Genomic DNA, 26,363 nt, shown 5'->3' with positions numbered 1-26,363 from the left:
ATTATGTTTGTATATAGGTTAGATTGTGGATCTAATGTCAGTAGGGTAATTCAAATAAAGTTTACGTATAGGCCAATCCGGATATGATACGTCAGTATTTGGCGGTACAGAGGTGACGTCAGTGGCCATCTGATACACTTTAGTCAGTCTAGGCACAGCTGTCTTGAGTTGAGTATACCCTCTCTCTGGTGTTTTGGGAGTTGGCATTTGAAGATTGAGATTTGTTATTGCTTGATATTGATTTTCTGTGATCTTGTTGGATCTTCAGTCTTCACTCAGCCACTTCCAAACATATTATTATTGATATTTGTTTTATTTTACGTACACATGTGGCGGTGGGAATACATTATTAAATGTTCATATATTTATTGACTTGTTTAGGTTTTGACCTGTTAAATTGACATTTGTTGGGGGAACTTGGGATTATTCATAAAATAAATTATACTGATATATTTGAAAGACTTCAGCAATTTGTGTTATGTAACGATCTACCCTAGGGTTGTAACACCATAAGGGCTACATATACAGCTGTACCCCGCTTAACGCGGTTTCACTTAACGCTATTTCTCATATACGCAGTGCCTCGCCAGAACCGAACTTTCACTTAACTTGGTTCATCTACTCATATACGCGGTGAAGTATAATATATATTTTTTTTATTTAGCTCATAAAATTCATACAAATTACCCGGCCAGAATATAATTTACATTGCTGGAATTCATACAATATGATGATCATTTTGAATATAAACATCATAGATTTTGCATTAGACATACAAATTCTAGATATAATGTTTACTCTGAGTAAATATGTTATCTTTTGTGCAAAATATATGACATTTATATTCAAAATATTCCTGGTCTTACAAGGAATCCAGCAATGTCAATTATATTATCCTAACTTTAGTTTGAGGTATTATTGATTAAAATCTAGTGGTTTTCCCCCAAAAATTTCTCAGAGAGGGAAGAGCCAGCAGTGTAGTGTGAGAAGAGGGGGAGGGAGTCGAGTCCATTATTTGAATGGACATTAACTTGGCGACTGTATTTCTCTATTTCTCTTAAGTATTAATTGTGTGCATGTACCATCATAAAATTAAGATGTTATTTTTACTAGAACATAGTTGTGTGTCGTAAAAAAGTGGAGTTTGGGGGTCGGGCCAGTCTCTATTGGAATTAATCCCATATGTTCTGTTGTTCACTTAACGCGGTACCCTGTGGGTTCAATTGACCGCGTTAAGCGGGTACAACTGTACTGTATTTAAGACTCTAGCTATAAGCTGCTCCTCATAAACAAACTTGGGCAATGCTGGGTTCCCCAATTAGTACAGGTTGAAGCTCCCATATTCAACATCTCTAACATATGGCAACTCCCCAAAAATGGGATTGTTTTGAGAATTCCATTCCCCAGCAAACCTCCCAAAGAACAGTGCGGTTGATGGTAAAGCGAAAAAAAATTCATCTACTCGGCAAACCTCCTATCGAGCGGCAGTGTCTATTAGTTTTGCCACTAATGTATTGATGGCACGTCAATTGCTCTCGGCATTCAGTTTGTTTGTTGGAATTCAGGGTCGAGGGTGGTGGTATGCTTATATAAGTGTTACAGTTTTATTCTCACCTTATCGAACTACACCTGAATTGAAGGCCATCAAAGAGTTCTTTTGATTTCTCGTTTGTGCAGTGATTTTCTTCAACTTATAGACTGTATAACCTTTCTAACTGTGTGTGTGTGTGTATTTATGTATAATTGTTTCACTACCCCTCCCCCGCCATAATTGGTATCTGAGTCTAGTGACAGTATTACAATTACATTTATTATGAATAGTTTTCTTGGAACACTATTTATTTGTTTATGAGTGGATTTTATGGTAACTTCCTACTTAACCTTAGTCTATGAGTGTCTTAAGAGTATAGTAGACTCGCAACTACGCAGGGGTTAGGTTCCTGGGACCTAGCGTAAAGCAAAAAAATGCACAAAGGTAGAAACAATCCTACAAATCCCCCAAATAGCACTTAAATCACTATATATACATATATATACAGCCAGGCAGGGGGAGGAGGAGAAGGGGGGGGGGGTTGAGGTGAGGTATTCACTAGCAGGTGGGGAGATTAATCCACTGCGTCTTATCTGTCATATAGAAGAGTTTAAGTTTTTCGCTTATAAAATGTTAATGAATTTACTTGGTAGAATATAACTTACATTGCTGAAATACTTCTAAGATAGTGATTAATTTGAATATAAATATGCTATAGTTTGCACTTGACAGAATTTCTTTTTTTATTTAGTACATTTGAGTGCAGTACAGTACAGCTTTGCCCTTAGGACAATTATTTCTTTTACCTTTTATTCACAATATGTATTAAGGATGGTGTGTGCATGTAAATGAGTAACAATAAATTAAGAAAGTTACGTATATCTACCCAAAAATACAGTTGAAAAACTTGTTATAAAATGTACGCTCTTTTTTTTTTTCTCTTGTGCCAAATGTATGATGTCTATATTAAAATAATTCACTGTCTTGCAAGGATTCCAGCAATGCAACTTATATTCTCCTAACTTTAGTCTGTGATATTTTATAAGATAAAAACTTTAAGCCTAAAACCACCAAACCCTGGCTGGGAGGATGGGGGAGGTGTTTTGACAGCCGGCGCCAAGGTTTACCCAGTGCTTATTTATTTATCTGTCATACAGACGAGTTTAAGTTTTTCACTTATAAAATGTCAATAAATTGACCTGGGAGAATATAACTTGCATTGCTGAAATTCTTGTAAGATAGTGATTAATTTTAATATAAACATGCTATAGTTTGCACTGGACATCATGTTATTTTTAATTATTTAGTACATTTGAGTACAGTACAGGTTTGCCCTTAGGACAATTATGTATTTAAGATAGTATGTGCATGTAAATGAGTAAAATACGAGTTAAAAAACTTTATTTAGACAGACCTGGTGGATGCTTCGCCCTGAGGAACCTCAGATTTAAACTGGTCATAAAGACTCGGTGCCTTCTCCCTGAGCACGTTGCCATCGATGGGGACACGTTTCTGGTTCATATCCTCCACCTAAATGTTTAATACCTTCTCCACCTTCACTAGATTTACGTCTCTAACCTGGCAGTAAATGAGGCACTTGTGGACACAGTTTCGCGAATTTCCCTCTCCCGAATCTTGATGGAACTCGCGCTTGATTTGTTCCGCACATTCCTCCATGGCACAGCAGCGATCAACATGCTGCCTTTTATTAAGTCTAACACGGCCACTTTTTCTTCCAGGGTCATCACAGAGCGTTGTTTCTTTGCTGGAGGACCAGAGGCAGAGGTTGGCTTGTGTTTGGGCATTATAAACGAGTATGAGAGAGGTTTAAGTGCACTAAATTGACACACACGAGAGGCAGGTGTTACTCCGACAATACCCAAGCACAACTGTAAAAGAGAGAGGTGGGAGCTTGGCGGGCTGGCGACTCATTTTGAAAATTTTTTTAGCTTGAAATTGGATATTGTTACCTAACCCCTGGGGTAATCTGTGTATAGTTGAAACCGCGTATGAAAAATACAGTCGACCCTCGTTAATTCGGACCCCTTTAATCCGGATTTCGGATAATTCGGATGAAATCTGAACTGTCCGTATCAAATTTCTGGTTCTGGGATTGTCCCAGTTGCAATTGGGGTTGCAATTTCAAATTCTGTATCACTTCTAAGGAATAATGAAGTCTCTGGTGCACTCTAAGATTAAGAGAAAACGGACGACTCAGGCGTCCTGAAGTGAGAGAAAACGGACTCCTATGACGGGGCACTCAAATAAACATACACATAGCTGTATAATGCAATATTATGCAATATTAACCCCTAAATCGGTTAATTCAGACAATCGGCTAAAACGGACACCCTCCCCCCTCTATTAGTCCGAATTAACGAGGGTCGACTGTACGCGTATACTGTACTGTAAATTCTACACCCCCCACACACCAGTTTGAACCCCCTGACCAACTCTGGTTTGTCAACCGTGATTTTGACTATACAGTAGAACGTCGATTTAATGCGAACCAATTTAAGATTATTGATTTAAAGCGACACCCACAATTAAGGACAATGTTTTAATTTAAAGCGAATCTTTCTTATTTTGCGTGAGTCAATCTGGCGCATCATATTTTAAATTTCGTGCCTAATGTTTCCCACCTGATACGTCTCTGGACACGCTACACAGCTGCCCGCCACCCTCCCACATCCTCAGTTCTCGCGCTGATGCTCTAGTGAACGGACATACTGTGTGACACTATCTCTTCTACCACGTGTATCAACTATCGCCATTATGTCCAAGAGGCCAGCTACTACATCATTAACTACCCCAAAGACCAAGAAATCAAGGCAAGCAATCACACTGGAGCAGAAAATCAAGGTGCTGCACTGCAGCGTGGAAATGGCGTTTCAAGTGTAGGACTTCAATTTGGACTGTCGGAGAGCTCTGTTCGCACAATAAAGCTCAACGAGAAGAAAATTAGAGCAGCTTATGCTTCACCAGATGTTGCCAAGGATAAATTCCACCTGAAGAGTGCTATGTATGGTGAAATGAAAGAAGTGCTTAAGTTATGGGTAGAAGACATGTAGCGCCAAAAGCTTCCTCTCACTGGCCCCATGATGCAAAACCAAGCCTATGAAATACAGTCTCGGATACTTGAAAGGAAAGGGAAGTCCATCAAAGACAGTAAGTTCACAGCAAGTACAGGCTGGCTGTACAAATTTATCAAAAGGGCGGGGCTACGGAAAGTGACGCTTTCAGGTGAAACTGCATCTGCCGACGCAGAGGCGGCCGAGGATATGAAGAAAGTTATGAAGGAGGTAGCGTTAGAAAATAGTTATTCTCCTTGCCAAGTGTGGAATTGTGATGAAACTGGACTGTATTGGAAAAGAATGCCCAATAAAACCTATCTAATGAAGGGTGAAGAAAATGCACCAGGGTTTAAGGTCAGCAAGGACAGGCTGACGATTCTCCTCATGGCGAACGCATCAGGCACTGCACGAATGAAGCCACTCGTCATCCACCACTCAGCTAGACCCCGTGCCTTGAAAAATGCGCACATCCCGAAACTTCCTGTAATTTGGCGATCAAAGAAGAAGGCGTGGATGACTTCTGATATTTTTGATGAGTGGTACATCAGCCATGCCGCCCCATTCATCGAAAATTTAAAAAAAAATTGAACCTTAGCAATAAGGCCTTGGTTCTCATGGACAATGCATCTAGCCACTCCAAACACCTGTGCAGTGTGAATAAGGACGTAAACTTGACCTTCTCCCCTCCAAACGTGACTTCACTTATTCAGCCACTAGATCAAGGTGTTATTGCCTTGTTCAAGAGACATTATCTCAAGAATACCATGAGGCAAATGGCTGAAGCTATGAACAACAATATGACTGCAGCAACGTTTTGGAAGAGCTACACCATCAAAGATGCCATAACTAACATTGCACTTGAGTGGAAAAGTATGCCAGAAACTGCACTAAATGGAGTGTGGCATAATCTGTGACTGAGTTAGTCCATGATTTCAAGGGCTTTGATGAAGGCAAGGACGTGAAAGACATTATGAAGCTCGTTAAGGAAGTGAGAGGTGATTCAGGATTTCAAGAAATCCAAGAAGAGGATGTAACTGAACTGCTTGTTAGCATGGAGGGTCCTCTCACTTTTGAATAAGTCTTGGAGATGTGAATTCGTGTGAATTCGGTTTAAAGCAACCTCTCTTGGAAAGTATCTTGCGTTAAATCGACGTTCTACTGTAAGAGTTTAAATATATGTGACTAAATAATTTGGCCAATACGGAAAATTTGAATAAAAGCGGGTTAACAACGCGTGCCTCTGCCTTCCTCTCTCCTCGTCCGATCTGCCTCAGCCATGCTCCAGTTGAAGATGCCCACCAGTCAAGCTTACGCACCAGTACTGTCAACTTTGTACTAAAGCGGTTTTGGAAGTTTTGTATTTTTGAGTTGCTTTGTGTGTTTGCCCCCAAACACAGAGGTGATGATCGCACAACCAAGAAAATTAGAAAAGTGATGACATTAGCCGAGAAAATAAAGATCTTAGATTGGCTACGTGATGGTGTGTGTGTAGCAATGAATCCACCATACACATTACACAAGATTCGTAGCTGTGAGGACAAAATATGTGCAAGTGTGAAAGAATCCTCTTCTCTTAGTGCTAAGTTGGCCCAAATATCAAGGAGGGATCGATACTTAGAATAAATGGAAAAACTAGTAAATGTTAAGATCAGTGAATAAGTGAATGAGAAAGGATCTGTTGTCAGTAGCGTAGCAATATGTGAGAAGGCACATAGCATGTATGTTCATGTTGTGAAAACTGAGGGGGCAGGGAGTGATCCTGTGTCTGATTTCCAAGCAAGCAAAGGGTGCTTTGAAAATTTTAAATGTCACTTTAATTTACATAATGTGGCTGGATCACCAGACAAAGAGGCTGCAGAGTCCATGCTGCTTGAATTGATAAAGGATATGCCCCGGAGCAAGTGTTTAACGCTGATGAGACTGGCCTCTTTTATAAACGTATGGAGAGAATATTAAGTTCGAAAAGGCCCTTGATGAGCTTTGTGTGGCATACAGAGAAATCTTGAAAAATTTGCATAGAAAAAGAAAAAACAGAAAAAAAAAAAGGCTTCTTCTCGAAGCTGCGGTCACCCTACCATCAACATTGTCTGCCGAACCAGAACTCTATGAACCCCAACCATCAACATCATCTACCGATCTGGAGCCCGAAGCCGATGATCATTCCACTTTCATTATCATCGAAGTCTTCTTCATGAACCACAGTCATCAGAAGCCTTCACAACATCTCCGAAATCATCATCATTATAATGATTGTCCCTTTTGTAATGCGGATGGCTGGCCCAAGCGCCACCTAGGCGTGAATTTGTTTAAGGTGTAGAAGCTGTCGCCAACACAACAACCACACCCTGAGTTAACGAGTTGCATGACCCAGTGTCGAGGAATAATCCAACAAGACTGGACAATTCGCCAACTACACTGGCTAACCATTACCCCGGAATACGATCCGCAAATTGATTAACATCCAGGTTCCCAATTACTGCTGGGTAGACAGAGGCAAATGGAGTTAAGAAACTTGCCCATAGTTTCACCCTGCCCGGGGATCGAACCAAAGTCCACTCGCATGTTGACCATTACACCACGGGTCGCATCATCAAAGTTACGAAACACTCATCTAATCATGGATCGGTGAGCGCAGTAATATAATTTTATAACACTTATCATTAACATATTTTTTTTATGGTAAGGTTAGTTCTATTAGTATTCTATTTGTGCATTATGTAAATGTTTAAAAGGTATGCATCTCATGTGGTAAGTCCATACATGGCCATGATCCCGCCACCCCATTTTTCCCTTAAGAATTTAAGTCTGCACAACGTAATTTTGCCCAACACTAATCCTTTTCGTTACTATAAGTTCCTGTAATAGTAATAACAATACGTATATACTGTACTGTAATTGAAGAAAACTACTGTATTAGCTATTTAAACAGCTAGGTCATCTTATAGGTTGGAGTAGAAATGTGAAGTTCTATAAAACTACAAATCTGCTATTAAAATCTATATCATTGTTCGTGTGTGCTTCTTCATTTATTGATTGTTTCTCTTTATTCCAATAAGAGAACATATTTTAAGGCATATTAATTTGTATATATACTGTACTGTATTTTGACAAATATAAGCCGCTCTTTTTACACACACAAAAAAAGGGCAAAAATGGAGGTGCATTCTAGTAGATAGGGAATATTAGTTTTATGTGTAATAAGTGGAATAAAAACTGTAACTAAATATTGTTGCTGTATACAAATATTAATACATACTATGTTCTGTACTAAAAATGACTGTTTGCTTTATGTTCCAGCAAATAACTCCAGGATATCATTTGGACAATCATAATTAGGCAAGCCAAATTTCTACCACCTGCTTTAGGCACAGTGTCTATATCATTAGCTCATTCCTTTCACACCCTTTGCTGACGAATAGAGACTTAGCATACAGCTAATGTGACTACTCTCTTAGCTTGATGCCAACCAGTAAAAATAATTCAAAAGTTCCAATAAAGAAGTATATTCTGTATACTGTATAGTATGATGCACTTATCCAATGTCTAATCAGTACAGTAGTTATAAGTAATTTCTATAAACATACTGTATATAGTATTTGATAAGGAGGATACAAACAATTCATGAGTACAGACCTTTTCCTTGAACTGGTTTGCTTCTGTCTCTAAATCTTCAATATGCTTCAAGCACTGCCTCAGTTCTTCCTCTTTCTTCCTCCCAATTTTTCGATGAAGGGAGAATTTAGCCCGAAGTGTCTCCAAGTCAGTACGAGATTCAGTCACCAAAATACCCAATTTTTCAATCTAGTGAAGAAAATAGATAAAGCTGCATAATCTTTCAAAACACTATAGTGTACTGGTACATTTAAACATTGTGCTATAAAGTAGAGCCTCTCAAAGAAGCTTGAAAAAATATACTCTACCCAGTACAATATTCACCATATTTCTGTAGCAATGATTAATAAATATAATAAAGGAAAATACAAAACCCATAATAAAAAATGTCATAAGAAGTGTATGCCATACATTTATTTTATAATTTGTAGGGGGATGGAAATTCTGTAAATAAGACATGCAAGAAATGAAGGTGATTGATGAAGTCCAAAAACTGATAAGTATTTGCATAAAAGAGAGGTGGCACAATAGCAACATGCTGTGACTGAGATTGAAAAGAGAGGGCCTGGTGGATTAGCTTTTATCTGCAGTGACCATCAATACCTGTAAATACAGTACAGTCTGTATTTACGCGGTCAATTGAACCAGTGGAGGCCCAAATAAAACGAGAAATGCATAAATGAAATAACAGAACATATGGGATTAATTGAAATAGAGACTGGGCTGACCCCCAAACTCCACTTTTTCCGACACAATACCTACGTTGTAGTAAAAATAACAGCTTAATTTTATGATGGTATGCACACACAATTAATATTTAAGAGAAATACAGTCGCCGGTTAATGTCCATTCAAATAATGGACTCAACTCCCCCCCTCCCCCATGCTCGCTGGCTCCTCCCTCTGAGAAATGTTTGGGTGAAAACAGTAGGCTTACCTCAGACTAAAGTTAGGATAATATAATTGACATTGCTGGATTCCTTGCAAGACAAGGAATATTTTGAATATAAACGTCATATATTTTGCACAAAAGATCAAATTTTTGCTCTTTCTAATCAAAATTCTTAAATTAGATCTAAAATTTGTATGTCTAATGCAAATTTTATGATGTTTATATTTAAAATAATCACAATCTTATACAAATTCCAGCAGTGTAAATTATATTCTGGCTGGGTAATTTGTATGAATTTTATGAGCTAAAACAAATATCTTCAGTAAATACAGTAAACAAATTATACTTCACCTGCGTAAATAACCAAATTTACCGCATAATTAAAGCATTTCGATTCTGGCAAGGCACCGCGTAAATGACCAAACGTGTTAACCAAAACCGCGTAAATCCAGACTCCACTGTACATGTATTCAGTGATATCCCCATTAGCCAGAACAATAGGTGCAGAACTTTTCCAGGTAATGAGATGACTCTCTCAAAAGTGGAAAAATCCCACACCCCCGGATTTTTCCGGGTATTGGGAAAAGTTTCCGAGAGTATAAACTACGCATCTAGCAGAGACAGATATTAGCTCACTTCCCTGGAATGTTTCTGGGTGCTGGGAAAGTTTTCCAAAAGTCTAAACTATTCATGTCATCTCGATTCTAAATTAAGCATCTCATCATTTCATCTCGCCTGGACAAACACTCCATTACATTTAGACTGCAGGCAAGAGCAAAAATATTTGTGGCTAGTGAATGTGTATAAAATGTTATTCACAGCATGTTTTAATTGTGTTACAGAGATGACTTTGATACCATACCGGTAATGATCCTGAACAAATTCTCTTACAAGATATTTGCAATAAAAGATCCTTAAACAAAATACTGTATTTTAATGATATAATAATGGAGACTCCATTCTTTTATGTAGAAAAAAAATTAATAATAAAAAAGATCCGTTTTTTTCCTAAAAACCAGTTTTTGTGATATAGCTCGAATGCGACGTCAGCTAGGTATGTTAATTAGTTCATATTTTGCTGCCATTGTAGAAGGTTCTTCCCTCACTAGCTGCTGTTTTTGCATACAATTTATGTTGTACATTACTGTACCAGGACACAATCAGTCAAGAATACCATGTGTTAAAGTATATGTTAAGAACATATAAAGTGATTACAGTTACGTATACTGTACAGTGTACATTCACTAAGTGGGAAACATTGGAGCACCTTAGCTTTTTTTTTTTTTTTTTTATTCATGACACTTTCAGGTCATGAGACTCAATAATCCCCCACCCCACCTCCACCTGACATTGCATCAGGTCAGGCCAGTAACATGAGACTCAATAATCCGCCATCCCACCTACAGTGGTGTTTGCGTAAATTAATATACAGCTTCATGCGAGTTGAAATTTCCAGTCTTTATTTTTTTTTATATAGTTTTATTCATGAGGCACCTCACATGCCCGTATCGTACATTTTTAATTTTTTAAAATATTTTTATTTCACGAAACTTTTAGATAAACTGTGTATGATTATTTTAATAAAAAAGAAAAATGTTGGTTTCTAACTTAATTAGAACTACAGTACAAGTATGTTTACAGACCCCGGTCTCAACTTTTATGTTTTTTTTTTCCGGGAAATGCGCCTGATTTTCATCCTCGGAATTCAGAAACTCGTTATGGAGACAAATTTCCCAAAAAATTTTCGTCCCGATTTCAATTCTGGCTATTGAAGAGTTTCGGGGAGTGGGGATTCCTGCTAACAGGGAGATTACTCTGATGAATAATTTGTTTCTGTGTATTGTGGACAGTACATGGCAGACATTACTAAGAAATTGGATGAGTTGACGGTTCTGAGTAAACACAAGAAATACACTTTGCCACATTCGTAGACTGATACGGTATACAGTATATAATTTGTAATAAAAGTTGAAAGTCCTGCTATAATTAGGGTTGCCAAACATCCGTATTTTTCCTGACATGTCCTCCATTTAGGTCTCGAAATCTTCATCCGGAAGGAATTTTTAAAATTCTTCAAAATTTCGGAATTTCAGCTTCCATCATTTTCTCCACGGAAAGAAACATGTACTGCTTTTCCTTGTTCTTCAGCCACGCACATTATTATAATTTTTTTTTTTTGTATTTAGTGCTATTACAGCCATAAATGAGATGTTGAAAGTACCTGTATACCATTTTTTCTTATGGCTTTTTTTTACACTGTTGCATTTGTTTTTCTTGTCCTGCATTTAAGGCATTTTAGCAATTTTCAACCATAATCTAACCACTTTCGCTATATTATTTACGTGTGTCGACAACTATGACGGTGACCGGTGGTTGGCCAGTCCTTAACCTGCAGTGACAGTGTTTGATCTTAGTCTTTGTTGTGGGTTTGTCACTTGTTGCCACAGCTAGTGCTTACGATTTGTTGTACTTTTCCAGAGCATAAAACGGTCACGGCTGCATCAAGGTTACATAGCGCCATAGTGTGTGCCAGGTGGGGGGCATGATGTCTTCGGGAACGTCCTCTTTTTTAATGTTCAGATATGGCAACCCTAGCTATAATAGTCAAGATAATTTTATTTCTCTGGAAACAGAGCCGCCATTTGCAATGAAGTCACCACCTACCCTGCAGACGATGCATGGATGGAGATACAGTCAATTGAGAAGTAATGACATTATCTGGACTTTGTTTTGAGAATGCCTCATGCAAGGTAAACATGACAACAGAGTGCTGTTATTGTTTTGATGATTCACTAATGAACCACTGGGATATAACATCATTCATATTAATTAATGGGTAAAATTTTACTTTAACTACCATAAGTGTTAGGATGCTTAGATTCGAGATAGGCTATTATGGGTAAATTTTAAGTTTTGATCATCCCTGTATTTAGACACGCAGACTATTTTTTTTTTCTGATGGTTTGTGATGTGTTATTAACGATTTAGATCTTCATTTCTATAAGAAATCACTAGTTTTGAGCTACTACCCGCCCCCCTACCGATGTATGTTAAGCTAACCTTATAACTCATCATACCCTAACCTAACATATGACCTGTATTTTCTTATGCAATCGAAAAATGTTTTGCGACAGAAATCCCGTAGAGATAATGTGTCTTATTGTTTAAAGTACTTAATCCAATTGTTAGAATCTTAAGGTTCCCCAGATGACCAAAACCAAAATAATACCAATATTGTTTGGAATGTTTATACTATGAAATTTGTTGCATGGGCAGCTAATATCCATTGAATTAGTTAATGTGCTTATTAATATTTATATATTCAAAATAGTATTACTGTGTTGCATAGTAAAGCACAATTAATTATCTCATAATATTTATATACAGAGCTGATCAGTCGAGAAGGTTGGACAACTACAGCCAGGGTTCATCGAGGCAGATGAAAGAAATTTACCAAAAGTAGATGTCTATGATTCTAGAGTATTATCAAGAACTCTGCCATCCAGCTACGAAGCACCTTAAATCACATCTGTCATCTGATCATCTCAAGCCCATCCCCTGGCCATGGTCGTCCCTAGTCCTTCCACAACATTAAATATAGACATCAGTGACGAAAACTTACATTTTCCAGACATGAAATAGAGAAGAGTGATGAAAACTTCCATGTTGGAGTTATCAGTCTTTTGCATCATTTTGGCAGCCAGCAAGTAAATACACACGATGATACGTGAGCAGTAATTTATTTTAACCTAAAAATAAGGCATGCCTGTACATATCAACTTAATACTCACATCAAAATGATCTTCACAACAGTAGATGCAGTATTCTGACATGGGGAAGTACTGTGATGAATATTTTGTCTGGTGAAGATTTATCGGTACTTTTGCACATTGGCACGAAGCACCGACTCTTTGTCCTTTCATTTAACATTGCGTATGGCCACAAGTCCTGTATTTTTGCTGGCAATAACACATACACCACAGTTGGCTGCCTCGAGGCTCCTGCTCTGCGGCTCCCACTAGTCAGTGATGTCACAGCCAATCACAGAGCTTTTCGGAGTCACGTGAACTTTTAGCAACTTTAACCCTTATTTTTGTTCAATCCAGAATGCGATGCCTAGCTTATACCTAGGTATGTTAATGCCTAGCAATAACTCGCCAGGCCAACATACAGGCAATTAAAACATCTAATAATTATTTAATAAGTAATATTAGGAGGACACGTCGCTACCTGGCATTTAATTGCAATTCTCAAAACCCCCTCCATCACACACACTGCCACTGTCATCTTCTTGCCTGGCGAATCAGCTGTAAATACACACAAACAAGGCTTGGCGAATTTGTGTTGTAATAGCTGAAATACTAAGTGCCACGAGGATTTTATATACGGTATTTATACATCTTAGCACAGTGAGGAAATCGAGTGACTTTTATTTTGTTTATGTCTCTCAGATATTGTGTTTGGGACAATTTCTTATACGATCTCTCGTCAGCATGGCGACCACAGCGCTTCTTCTATTATGGAGTCGCTAGATTGTTAGTGACTAATATCCTCTGCTTTCAAGTCACTCAGTGAAAGACGTTGCGCCCTCCCGGGCTCGTCTTCACTGGAAGAATATATATAGATATATATATGTATATATATACCGGGTACTGTATACAATTTTCTTTGTCCCAATTATACACGTGCTATTATGAATACCATGAATTATGTGGCTATCTCTCTCCCTCCTCTTATGTTCGTTCACAAAACTTTTCGGGCTTCCGCCCTGGGTTTTCTAATTGCTCTCAGCATGCAGGCCAGAGTTGAGTTTTTCTCTTCATAACTCTACTTTATTGATGTCCTCAGTAGCGGGTTCAGCCTTTCCAGGCAAACTTTAGCGAGGCTGCTAGCCTTAGTGTTCCTTCCGGAATGTTGACCTCCCAGTCTTACTGGCAATCTAGAGTTATGTTGGGCTGGACCTTGCATCCTAAATATGGGTTATATGAGAACCATTCAGGGTGAAATTCTCAACCCAATACATATTGCTAGAGTAATGGTGAACGATGATGCCAATGGAGAGCTATGGTAGCAGCTCAGCACTGCCAACCCTGCCGGGTGGTAGTGCTCACTCAGGCATCATCGCTCAAGCTAATTAATTGAGGCGATAATGTCTGTGCCCCTGATTGGCAACAAATAGAGAACTTGATGATCCCTAAAAATAAATATGCTCTGAATGAAGTTAGTTTGATTAAGAAATAATATTCATTGAGCTAAGGGATACTTGAGATAAGAGAAGGGAGAGTGGTCTGACATCGTGAGTTAATTGTTTATGATTATCAAACTGGTGACTTTTATAACAATAAGAGATCTTAATAAATTAATTAATAAAATATAAGTTACGAGTCATACTGATTAAAGTTTGGGAGAAAATGTTATCTCCCTTATATTATTATAATGATACAATATGACTCATAGTGTTCCTCCTAGATTAGATGAGTGATGTGCACCTGATGGATGATGGAGGAGACTACAGTATGTGACCGTCCCTGAGGATCTAGCGTTGAATGATGAGCTACAAGGACTAGAAAGTTCAGCTCATACACTACATACAAGGAATTGTCCGTCAATAGAGAATGTAAATTCAGTAGTAGTAGTTTCACCCAGGACCCAAGGGGACCATACTACATGTAATTATCAAGGAAGTAGGGCAACTTGGATTACCAAATTAGATCCTCATTTGGCTTGCATAATTCATAGCAGCTGCGTCTCAGACAACCTGATCTCACCATTGGATTGTGCAGTTTGTTACGATCAAATTTTTAAAATTAATCAAGCTGCAGGAGATAAGAAAGAATTATAGCAGATACAAATTAAAAATAGATGGAATAAGGCCTTGAAGAGTAAATTTCTAAATGTAAAACACTGGAAAGATCCCAAGTTGGCAGAAAGTTTAAAATTATGGATGTTAGGTAAGAGACTTAATCCCCAGTTAGACCAACCTGCTTCTGCTAAGAAAAGTAGGTTATTGGATTTTCCAGACAATGAGGCAGTAAGAAGATTACAAAAACCTCTACCTAGTCAGTTCGATTTCAGTGGGTTCCAGGATCAGGATGAGGAGGCTGGCTCTAGTCATAGTGTTCAGTCTCTTGAGCAGGGAGAACCTGTTGAGACTGACTCATCCTGTCCCCATTTTGGCAACCTCTTCCACCTAGGGCAAAAGTGTGGGTTGCTATGAGTGGAAACAGGCTGCTGTCGACTACCACGCAGCTGATGGATAACATTGAGTGTAAAGATGATCCCAACAGGCCTTGGGTAACATTGGTAAGACCTAAGTCTTCTTTGTTTTCTACCACATCTGAGTCTGTGGATTCCTTATTCAAGGTATTTTATGAAAATGTTTATAAACTTCCTGATCTCTCAGCACTTACAAAGAGACAAAAAGGCCAGGCAACTGTGGGTCATCATTCATTGTTTTTAGAAGGTGAAACTACAAATTCTTGGCCTGATATTTGCCCCAAAATGATCTCTGAAATAGACGAAGTCTGGGCTAATGTACTGAAAGACTTAACATTCATTCCCGCAGACAGGAATGCTCAAGGCTCAACCACATCTTGGCCCCTTCTAAACTGTCAGAAAATTTTCTTCAAGGTATATGTAACACAAACACTTTACCTCAAAGCAACTTATATACCGGGAGTACAAAACAATTGGGCAGATGCGCTGTCCCATCTCAGGCCAGTATCGACGGTAACAGAATGGTCCCTAAAGGTATCAGAGTTCAAGAGTCTAGTGACGAGGTTTGGAACTCTAAAGATAGACCTCTTTGCCTCCCAAAAAAATCAAGTTTATTACCAGAAAAAGTTTCAAAATGCTCACTTACTATCATCTGAGGCATCTACTTCCGCCCAATGCTTGGATCTCAAAAGTGGATCTCGAAGATGCCTATTATAATGTTCCTGTTGCTCCAGGTACAGAACGTTTCTAGTGTTCGCAGTGGGGGATGTACGTTATCATTTCACAGTGATGCCATTCGGCCTGAAGATTGTGCCAAAAGTGTTTACAAAACTGGCAAACATCCCCAGGGAGATCCTTGCGAAGGAGGGCATAAGAACTTTTGCTTATCTAGACGACTGGCTGATAGTGGGGAAACTCTTTCGAAGTTTGTCAAAGGGCGACCCAACGTACACTAGTACTATTTCAAAACCTACGATTAAAGATAAACCAGGTCAAATCAAATCTCATACCATGTCAGAACTTGGATTGGTTAGGTCTCCAGTGGGATACAAATCAGCAGTAAGTCAGTCTACCAAAAACAAAAGTAACATGTGATAAACCAAGTAGAAGCCTTTTGTGTAAAGCACGAGGTTTCTTGGCACAATTGGGAAAAACTACTGGGTCGGTTGAATTTTGCCACTATGCTGGTTCCTTTGGGAAGTTAAAGAAGAAACAACTAACTCATCTGGGCTCGAAGTTGCTTCACAGAAGCAGAAATATTGCTTCTTCTCTCCCTATTCAGATCAAGAATCATCTGTTATGGTGGACAAAATTGGACAATCTCATCGGTTCCTCTCCCTGGGTTCTGCCTAAAACAGATTTGGTCGTTTGTACGGATGCGGATACCATTCCTCAAAACGGGAATTCAGTCAGGGGAAGTGGAGCAACTCCCTTTGGGACAATAACATAAATGTAAAGGAATTAGCAGTGGTCCTATTCTTTTTGTCGGAAAAAAAAAAAAAAAAATGACGATCCTGTTTGCCATGAACAACAAAACGGCAGTGTTTTGTCTCCATCATCGAGTTTAGTTTTTTTTTTAAAGTTCCAATTTAATGACAAAAAGAGTTCCTTATATGAAATTTCCCAGTATTTGTCGGCTCCATAATATGCTGATATAAGTTACGAAAGAAAAACCAGTTGCTTCTGCACTGTTGCTTGAAGAATTTAAATTTAGGAAATTGGCAGCAGATATTTGGTCTGCAATCATAATGTGTCAGTTATTGACTAAGTTGGTGCTGGACTATGAGGAACATTCAGAAGTGGATAAATGTTTTGGTGCTGCTATACAAGGGATCCCATATTCCCTGTACAACTCATTTTTTGGAATGTTGTTGAAAGCCCTAAAACTAAATGCCCAGCTAAGGAAGCAAGCCACTAATAATGCTTCTCCTGATTTGTTTGATGAACAAACATTGGTTAAATATAGATCAGCTGTTGAGCAAGCTTTTAATATTACTGTTCCCAGGAGTCCTCAGACCTTTCGGAAATTTAAAAGAGGAAGGTTTAACAGGGGAACAGGACCAGCTGCTAGGTTCAGTTATCAACCTAGAGGAAACTTTAGAGGAGGAAACTATTCAAAACGTAGTAAGGGTGGCCATTTGTTCAGAAGTGGAAGGAGACCTTATTCCACCACATCAGCGACCACTCCCTTCCAATGAAGCCAGACAGCTGGGTCGTCTAGGGGGTTGGGAAAACAGGTGGACTTCTTTCATATGGGCTTACAAGACAATCAAAGGGGGCCTCACATGGACTTGGTTGAGGTGCCCTCCCCTAGCATTACCAAAAAGGGGTCAGAAACCAATCCCCTTACTCACAGAATTTGTAATTCAACTGTTAAACAGCGGTATGATAGATCCGTTGCAGTCAGAGAAATGTTTCATGTCTCGCCTATTCCCAATCCCCAAGAAAGGCAGCGATAAATTGAGGTGGGTTTTAGATCTTTCAGTCCTGAACAAGTTTATTTGGAATTCAATCTATCTGTTCCCACCAGTGAAAATATTGCCCAAAGTGGTTCAAAAACTCAGATCCTTCCAAGGCAAGGTCCTCTTAATTGCACCATATTGGATCCTACAACCTTGGTGCCCGGATCTGTTGGACTGGTGCCCGCATCCACTACAATTACAACAAGGATGTCTAGACCAGGTACTGCATTATCAGTTCGAGATACCCTTGGCACTTTACGCTTGGAGTTTCTCAAAAGGAGTTTAAATAGATTGTTGGGTAATTCCAATGTAGCTAACCAAGTAAGCAGGTCATACACCCCAAACTTCTATGCAATATGAGAAAGCTTGGAAACTTTTTCAACAAGTTATCAAGTTAACAACTCCAGACACATTGTCAGAAACAGTTGTGTTAGAATTTTTAGAATTTCTGTTCAGAGTTAAAGGCCTTCACGGATCGACAATTGCATCTTATAAATAAACACTGGTTGACCCTCTGGCGTGGGGTTTTAATATTACTTTGAACCCAAGGCTTTATCAAATGCTCAGATCGTCCATTTTCATTCAGAGACCTCCTCGGCGTAAGAGAATCCCACCTTGGTCTCTGGGAAAAGTTAATAAATTTCTTATGGGGCCTAATTACAATATAAATCTGAACCGGGATAGATTGCTCCAGAAGGCAGCCTTCCTTCAAGCAATACCAACAGGCATGAGAATCAGTGAACTGATTTAAATTTCCAATAATCTATTATTATTGGTATTTTCTGAGGAGGATGTTACCCTTTTTCCTACGGAGATCCTACGAAAAAATAAAATGGCGGATTTTCAAGCTCAACCTATTGGGATAAAACGCCTAATGGATGAGACATTGGTTCCTCATATATTGTGCCCAGTTAGAAATCTTCAGGAATGGTTAACCGGATTCCCTAATCGAGGCCCCTATTTTTTCTCATCCGGGGATGGCAAGAAATTGTCTCCTAGTCAAATGACAAAATATTTATCTCAGTCAGTGACTCAAGCAGACCCTGGCAAGAAATTTTTGGCACATGACACCAGGAAATATGCAGGGTCTGTGGCCTTTCTGCGGCATATGAGCCTCAGTCAGATCAAAGAAGTGAGCTTTTGGGAGATCTTCAAAAACCTTTCAAAACAGCTATCTTCATCTATCTCTGAAAGATGCTTCACATGTGGTGGTGCTGGGGTCCCCTCCCCCACCTAGTCAATCTCCACAACCAGGACCTTCTTCTTCCTCATCAGAATAGAGTATCCTCATTGAGATATGTAAATTAACATTTTACCTTCCGGTAAATGTTCCTAATATTGGAAAATATTCCAAACGGTTGATATCATAATCTGGACTTAAGCTAGCGGAGCCTTGTATGCAACGTCACCTCCCACTCCACCTCCTGCTCGGGTATTCAAGCTAGGCGTCGTATTCTGGATTGAACAAAAAGCCGTTTTTTTCTAAAAACCAGTTTTTGTGATATAGTCCAGAATGCGAAGCCGATAACCCACCCATCTCCACCCCTCGAGAGTTGACTTTTGTTTACTGCTCACTCTAAGGCAAGAGATGACGGTGGCAGTGCGTGTGATGGGGGGTGAGGGAGGGGGGTTGAGAATTGCAATTAAATGCCAGGTAGCGACGTGTAATTATTAGATGTTTTAATTGCCTGTATGTTGGCCTGGCGAGTTATTGCTAGGCATTAACATACCTATGTATAAGCTAGGCATCGCATTCTGGACTATATCACAAAAAGTGGTTTTTAGAAGAAAAAAAAACGGCTTTTTTTTTTTTTACACATATTACCCAATTTATTTTTAAATATCATAGCATTTTCTTTACCCATTGACCTGCCATGTTACGAAAAAATTCCAACCATCAACTCGTCCACTGTTGCAAGAATTGATAACTGATCCTGAAATCCCAATAACGATGAGGAATGTGCATCTTCCATGATGACAAAGGCAACTGAGATCCCTATGCTACTGAAGATGTAAGTATCCTGAGGAGGTCTACCAGGTCACGTAATGCACTTTATAAATACTAAAATTGGTATGCAATAATAATAATACAGTAATAATAATAATAATAATAATAATAATAATAATAATAATAATAATAATAATAATAATGATGATGATAATAATTATAATGACAATAATAATAATGTAATAATAATAAAAATAATAACATCTGTTTTTATACAAAGTAACTTAAGCTTGATGCTACTTGTTCTCACATGGGCTTGTGAGAACAAGTAGCATCTGGCATAAATCACTGGAGAGCTTTGGTTTATTTTGACCAATAATTAATAATTCTAAAAGAGAGAGCCAAGTGGTAGAAGGCGATGATGAGTTATCCATGAGAATTTGTTGAGCTGTTGTTAATGATATGTGTGATACACGGATTGTGTATAGGAAATGGAAAAGCATAAAGGGAAGTGACAGAAAATACATATGTGAGAGAAATATGTGAGGTGAAAAGGGCAGAGTTGGCAAAAGACTAATTTTTGTGAAGACCCAACCCACCTGGGTTTTTACACATAAAACCCAGGTAAAATAATTTTCCCCAAACGTACATCATATAATAGTACAGTATTACCCAGCTTTACACGGTTTCACTTTCCGCGATTTCTCATTTACGCAGTACCTTGCCAGAACCGGACTTTTTCACTTTCCGCGGTGCATCTACTCATATACGCGGTGAAGTATAATTTTTTTTTTTTTTTTATTTAGCTCATAAAATTCATACAAATTACCCGGCCAGAATACAATTTACATTGCTGGAATTCTTACAATATGATGATCATTTTGAATATAAACATCATGGATTTTGCATTAGACATACAAATTTTAGATCAAATGTAATAATTTGGTTTACACAAAGCAAGTATTTTATCTTTTGTGCAAAATATATGAAGTTTACATTCAAAATATTCCCTGACCTGCAAGGAATCCAGAAATGTCAATTATATTATCCTAACTTTAGTCTGAGGTATTATTTATTACTAAACGTTAAAATCTAGTGTTTCACCCAATCATTTCTCAGAGAGGTAGGGGCCAGTGAGCTGGGAAGAGGGGGGGGGGATTTGAGTCCATTATTTGAATGGACATTAACCTGGCGACTGTATTTCTCTTAAATATTAATTGTGTGAGCATACCATCATAAAATTTAGATGTTATTTTTACTACAACATAGGTATTGTGTCGGAAAAAGTGGAGTTTGGGGGTCAGGCCAGTCTCTATTGGAATTAATCCCATATGTTCTGTTGTTCACTTTACGCGGTTTTCACTTTCCGCGGTACCCTGTGGGTTCAATTGACTGCGTAAATCGGGGTATTACTGTACAGTAGAACGGCGATTTAAAGCGATCCAATTTAAGATTATTGATTTAAAGGGAAACCCACAATTAAGGACAAAGTTTGAATCTAATGTGAATCTTTCCTATTTTGCGCTATTCAATCTGGCGCATCATATTTTTAAATTATGCCCTAAGGGCAAAGCTGTACTGTACATGTACTCAAAATAATGTACTAAATGATTACTAAAATTTTTGTCTAGTGCAAACTATAGCATGATTATATTCAAATTAATCACTATCTTATAAGAATTCCAACAATGTAAATTGTATTTTCCCCGGTCACTTCTGTGACATTTTATAAAAAAAAACAAAAACAAAAACTCAATCTAAAGGACATAAATAAACAAATAAATACTTCACTAGACCTTCGGCACAAGTGTCAAACATGTCACTTTCACCTCCCCCTCCTCCCTCCCTCCCCCTTTTCCAGTCAAGGTTTGGTGGTTATAATATCACAGACTAAAGTTAGAAGAATATAATTTGCATTGCTGGAATCCTTGCAAGACAGCAAATAATTTGAATATAAACACCATATATTTTGCACGAGATAAAATTTTCAGCCCTTTAATAAAATTACCGTATATACTCGTGTATAGTTTGAGTTTTTAAGACCAAATTTTTAGGCAAAAAATTGGGGGTCGTCCTATACATGCGTAATAGTTTTGTGAGGTTGAACCCGTGCATGATGGGAAGGGCGAGGAGCAACTTTTAGCTTCAGACATGAAAAATATTTACCATTTACTGCCAGTAAACAATGGAAACGTAAAATATGTACCAATTAGTAATGAAAAGTTGTGCAGTTCCTTCAGTAAATGAAGCCCACCAACTTGCAATAGGCTAAATTACCTTACAATGTGCTTTCAGTAGTCTATGTTGAAGTTCTTAGCACAGGCTAACTTATCATATCATATACGGTATCACAGTTCTCATTGATCTACAAAAAATACCGGTAATAAAAACCTTTTTGATATTTCACACTTAATATAATACCCGGTAATCTACTTCAACCTCCTATTGTTTACAACGACGCATGACGCATCACGCACCACCAGCTGTATCAGCTAGACGGTACACGTGTTTTTCGAATCGTTTTCAGTTAAAAAACTGTTACATCACATGTATATTTTACCTTAACTGTGCCTGAATGAATATGTTCTCGGAAATAAATAGTAGTTTTGCTGAAACGTGATATATTTCAATGTAAAATAGGATAAAATACATGACGAAAACAAAAGATTTTACCTAACTTTCCGATGTTCAAGAGACGTTACTCATTTTTTAATAGTTTTTGGTTAAAATAATGTTATATTACAATGGTATTCTATTCATACTGTGCTTGATATAATGCATTCACGGAAATGTAATATTTTTGCTAAAATGACGTGCGTATTACAGTGGAAAGTGGGATAAAATTGTGACGAAAACAATGACTTTCGCTTTCTTTCGTTCAAAAGATGTTACCGTAATCGCTTTTCGAATGGTTTTCAGTTAAAAAACTGTTGTATTACGATAATATTCTATCCTAATTGACTTGAATAAATACTGTACTACGATACCATATTTCTGAATATTTTCATTAAAATCCATCAAAATTATTTTCCTTGTCATCGTCTGCAGCACCAAACAGCTTCTCCCAGTCCTCTCCTTGAACAGGGCTAGAGGGTACGTGTTTTTCGAATCGTTTTCAGTTAAAAAACTATTACATCACACGTATATTTTACCTAAACTGCGCCTGAATGAATATATTCTCGGAAATAAAAGTAGTTTTGCTGAAACGTGATGTATTTCAATGTAAAATAGGATAAAATACATGACGAAAACAAAAGACTTTACCTAAGCTTCTGTTCTTGAGATGTTACTCGTTTTTTTAATAGTTTTCGGTTAAAATTCTGTAATATTACAATGATATTCTATTCATACTGTGCTTGATATAATACATTCACAGAAATGTAATATTTTTGCTGAAATTACGTACGTATTAAAGTGGAAAGTGGGATAAAATCGTGACGAAAACAATGACTTTCGCTTTCTTTCGTTCAAAAGATGTTACCATAATCGCTTTTCGAATGGTTTAGTTAAAAAACTGTTGTATTACAATAATATTCCCTCCTAATTGACTTGAATAAATACTTGAATGGAATTATACAATATTTTTGTTGAAACTACCCGCGTTTCAGTGTAAAGTGTCATAATAATAAATAGTAAACAATTTGCCCTCGGCACTCGTGTTTCATGCACGGCGAGCCTCAGTTTATAGGACGTAGAGCGTTTTTAGTGAAGGTTTTGTTGTTCCATTACCCTCAAAAACGTGGGTTGAACTATAAACGAGGAATATCGTAAATTAACGATTTCTTGGTAAAAAAATCAGGGTCGACCTATAAACGATGGGGGGTTATAGACGAGTATATACTGTATGGTAGTTACTGTAGAACTAAAATTTGTATGTCTAATGCAAACTATAACATGTTTATATTCAAACTAATCACTATCTTATAAGAATTCCAGCAATGTTAATTATATTCTCCCAGGTCAGTTTAGTGACATTTTATAAGAGGAAAACTTAAAGTCGCTCTTAAGGACAGATAAATAAATAAGCACTACCGGTAGACCTTGGCATCAACTGTTAAACATATCACTCACCTCACCTCACCTCACCTCCCTCCCCCCCAGCTTCGCCAGCCAGTAAGCAGACCATTTTGCATCCCTTAATTTTAGCTGTGTTGATTTATGAGTGTTTCTTTTAACATAATACTACAAAAAACAACTGTTTATTCTAGGAGATGGGCGGAGGTGCATCTGGGTAGACTGTCAGTCTTTTTAGTATTTTGTGTTTCTCTCAAGTACTAAACTAAATTATTCCTTGAAACAACACTTCGATTTAGTGCGAATTCGGTTTAAAACGACCTCTCTTGGAACATATCTCGCGTTATATCGACGTTCTACTGTATTAGAGCCAATTACTATAAAATAATATACACTGCTAATTAATCTACACCATACTGTTCTTCATAATAACCAACAGAAAGTGCAAAAGTCTTCATTTTTTCAAATTATTCACTTAAAATCTCTTTATATGGCAAATTCTTTAACAATGATGTACTGCATTACCTGCATATATAGTTTTTATAAACTATTATGATACATTAAAATTTATAGTGCAGTACAGTACAGAATATGACGAACCCTTTGTCCATGATTGCAGCTGTGGCCAAATCTACATAATTTTGTGTGTACTTGAAAAACATAACCAGCAATCACATGCAATTATGAATCGATTGAAGTAAATGCACCAGTGCAATAACATCATGGACAGGATTATAGAATAACCTTGCTTGTTCAAACTTGTTGCTCTGACTGAGCCAGCCACTGGTCCATTAAACTGTTGGACCTGTTCAAGCTTGTTACTGGGAAGAGCCTGATACAACAAGATCAGTAGGCTTCAAGCATGGGGGAAGACAAGGTCGTTGATTTTATTATCAATTAAATGAAAAGGTTTCAAAACACTAAGTTTGAATAAATGATTTTTTTATGTTAATTTTCTGGTAGTTTTTACTAACTAATTATAGGTTTTATGAATAATTAATTTCAATTATAAATGAGAAAAAGACTGTGATTGCAAACTGAAAATAACATAAGGTGGACATGACATTAAACTGTTTCACTGTCTGTGCTAATACAAAATTAACATTAATTTTGGGTTAGGTAGGATATAAATTTTGGTGGGTTGGCCCACAGAAAAATATTTCAATCGTAATGCGGCCCGTGATTGAGGAAATGTTGCCCATGCCTGATGTACAGTATATATATTATAAGAGAGTACGACATTTGAGTGGTTAATAAGGACGTTAAAGCAGTTTGGAAAAAAATTAAAAAATATTCTACATGTAATATACTGTATATACTTGTATATATGCTACGTATCTTACCATTCTCTCTTTCCTAGCAAGAGATACTTCTAATCCTGCAGCTGATGACAACCTATCTTTCAGACTTGCCATTTCCACCTCCAAAGCAGCCTTTTCAACCATCAGGGTTGTAGTCTGATATGTTTACCAAAGACAGCATATTGAAGCATATAGAAAAAATTTGGAATAACTACAAGCTAGTTTTTTGCAAAGGAATTCTAGTGCAAAAATATAAGTTTGACAAATACAATACTGTACCTAGTTTGTGTGGAGATTCCCTTTCTTATAATAGCAACCATCACTTAATATTTGCCAAATTGGGTAAATAAAGAAGTAGGTTGGAGCAATGCTCATACACTTGAATACAGTACAGTATTAGTATTAGGGATTCAAAATTCTTGGCATCATGAGAATTTCAGAAAATTGAGACCTCTATTCCAGAAACTCATATATTGTATTATATATATATATATATATATATATATATATATATATATATATATATATATATATATATATATATATATATATATATATATATATATATATATATATATATATATATATATATATAAATCATTTTGACACAGTGTGATCACTGGTGTGGGATGCGTACATGAATGCCAATACAAACAACAGTATATTTAGGCGCAATAAGATGGAAAAATACGTACTGTATTAAACAATCCTATCAATAAAAAAATTGCACTGAATTATTACTTAATATGACAGAGCATACTGTGTAATTGTCCCACAATATGACAGATTCCATTGTCTGCTCCAGTAAGCAAAGGGACTGACAGTAGCATGATGTTTCCAAATCATATTTTGTTGCTGGTTTCGTTCTTTCACAAGTTTCATCTTCACTAAACTCACTTTTGGTACATAGATACATGCTGCAGCAAGAAAAATAAATAATTTAGGGAATTTCCTCTCTTAACAATCATCAAGTGTTATTACATTCATTCAGTGAGCAGTAACCAATTGAGGTAAACAATGTTAGTCATGCACTGCAGTTTACCAAGCGCCCAGATAGCCCAAATTTTCCTTATTTATTCTGAAGTTGTACAGTACTGTACAGTACTGTATATGGAAAACATTATTGCCACCACCATCAACATTTACTGCCACTTTCCATACTTGCATGGGTTAGCCGCGATTACCTGAGGGTAGCTCTCTATGCTTTACAGCCTCCTGCAGTCTTAGTTTTCAGGTTCTTAACTCACAATAGCATTTCATACAATCCCCCTCCATGTCATTCTTGGTCTGCCTCTCCACATTTAGGCCCATGTA

General features: G+C 37.5%; 1 protein-coding gene across 1 annotated transcript in view; it reads right to left on the bottom strand.

Annotated features, from left to right (window-relative positions):
* Positions 1–26,363, bottom strand: part of LOC121873309 (centromere protein F-like) — a 145,070-nt gene that overhangs the window by 13,927 nt on the left and 104,780 nt on the right. Inside the window, exon 25 of the mRNA XM_042376814.1 lies at positions 8,239–8,406. Within this exon, the coding sequence (XP_042232748.1) occupies positions 8,239–8,406 (168 nt within the window). The remainder of the gene's footprint in view (positions 1–8,238; positions 8,407–26,363) is intronic.

Source organism: Homarus americanus, unplaced genomic scaffold (assembly GCF_018991925.1).
Source record: "Homarus americanus isolate GMGI-L3 unplaced genomic scaffold, GMGI_Hamer_2.0 scaffold32929, whole genome shotgun sequence".
In the NCBI taxonomy this organism is placed as follows: domain Eukaryota; kingdom Metazoa; phylum Arthropoda; class Malacostraca; order Decapoda; family Nephropidae; genus Homarus; species Homarus americanus.
The sequence above is the reverse complement of the archived record's forward strand: the minus strand, read 5'-3'. Positions and strand labels throughout refer to the sequence as shown.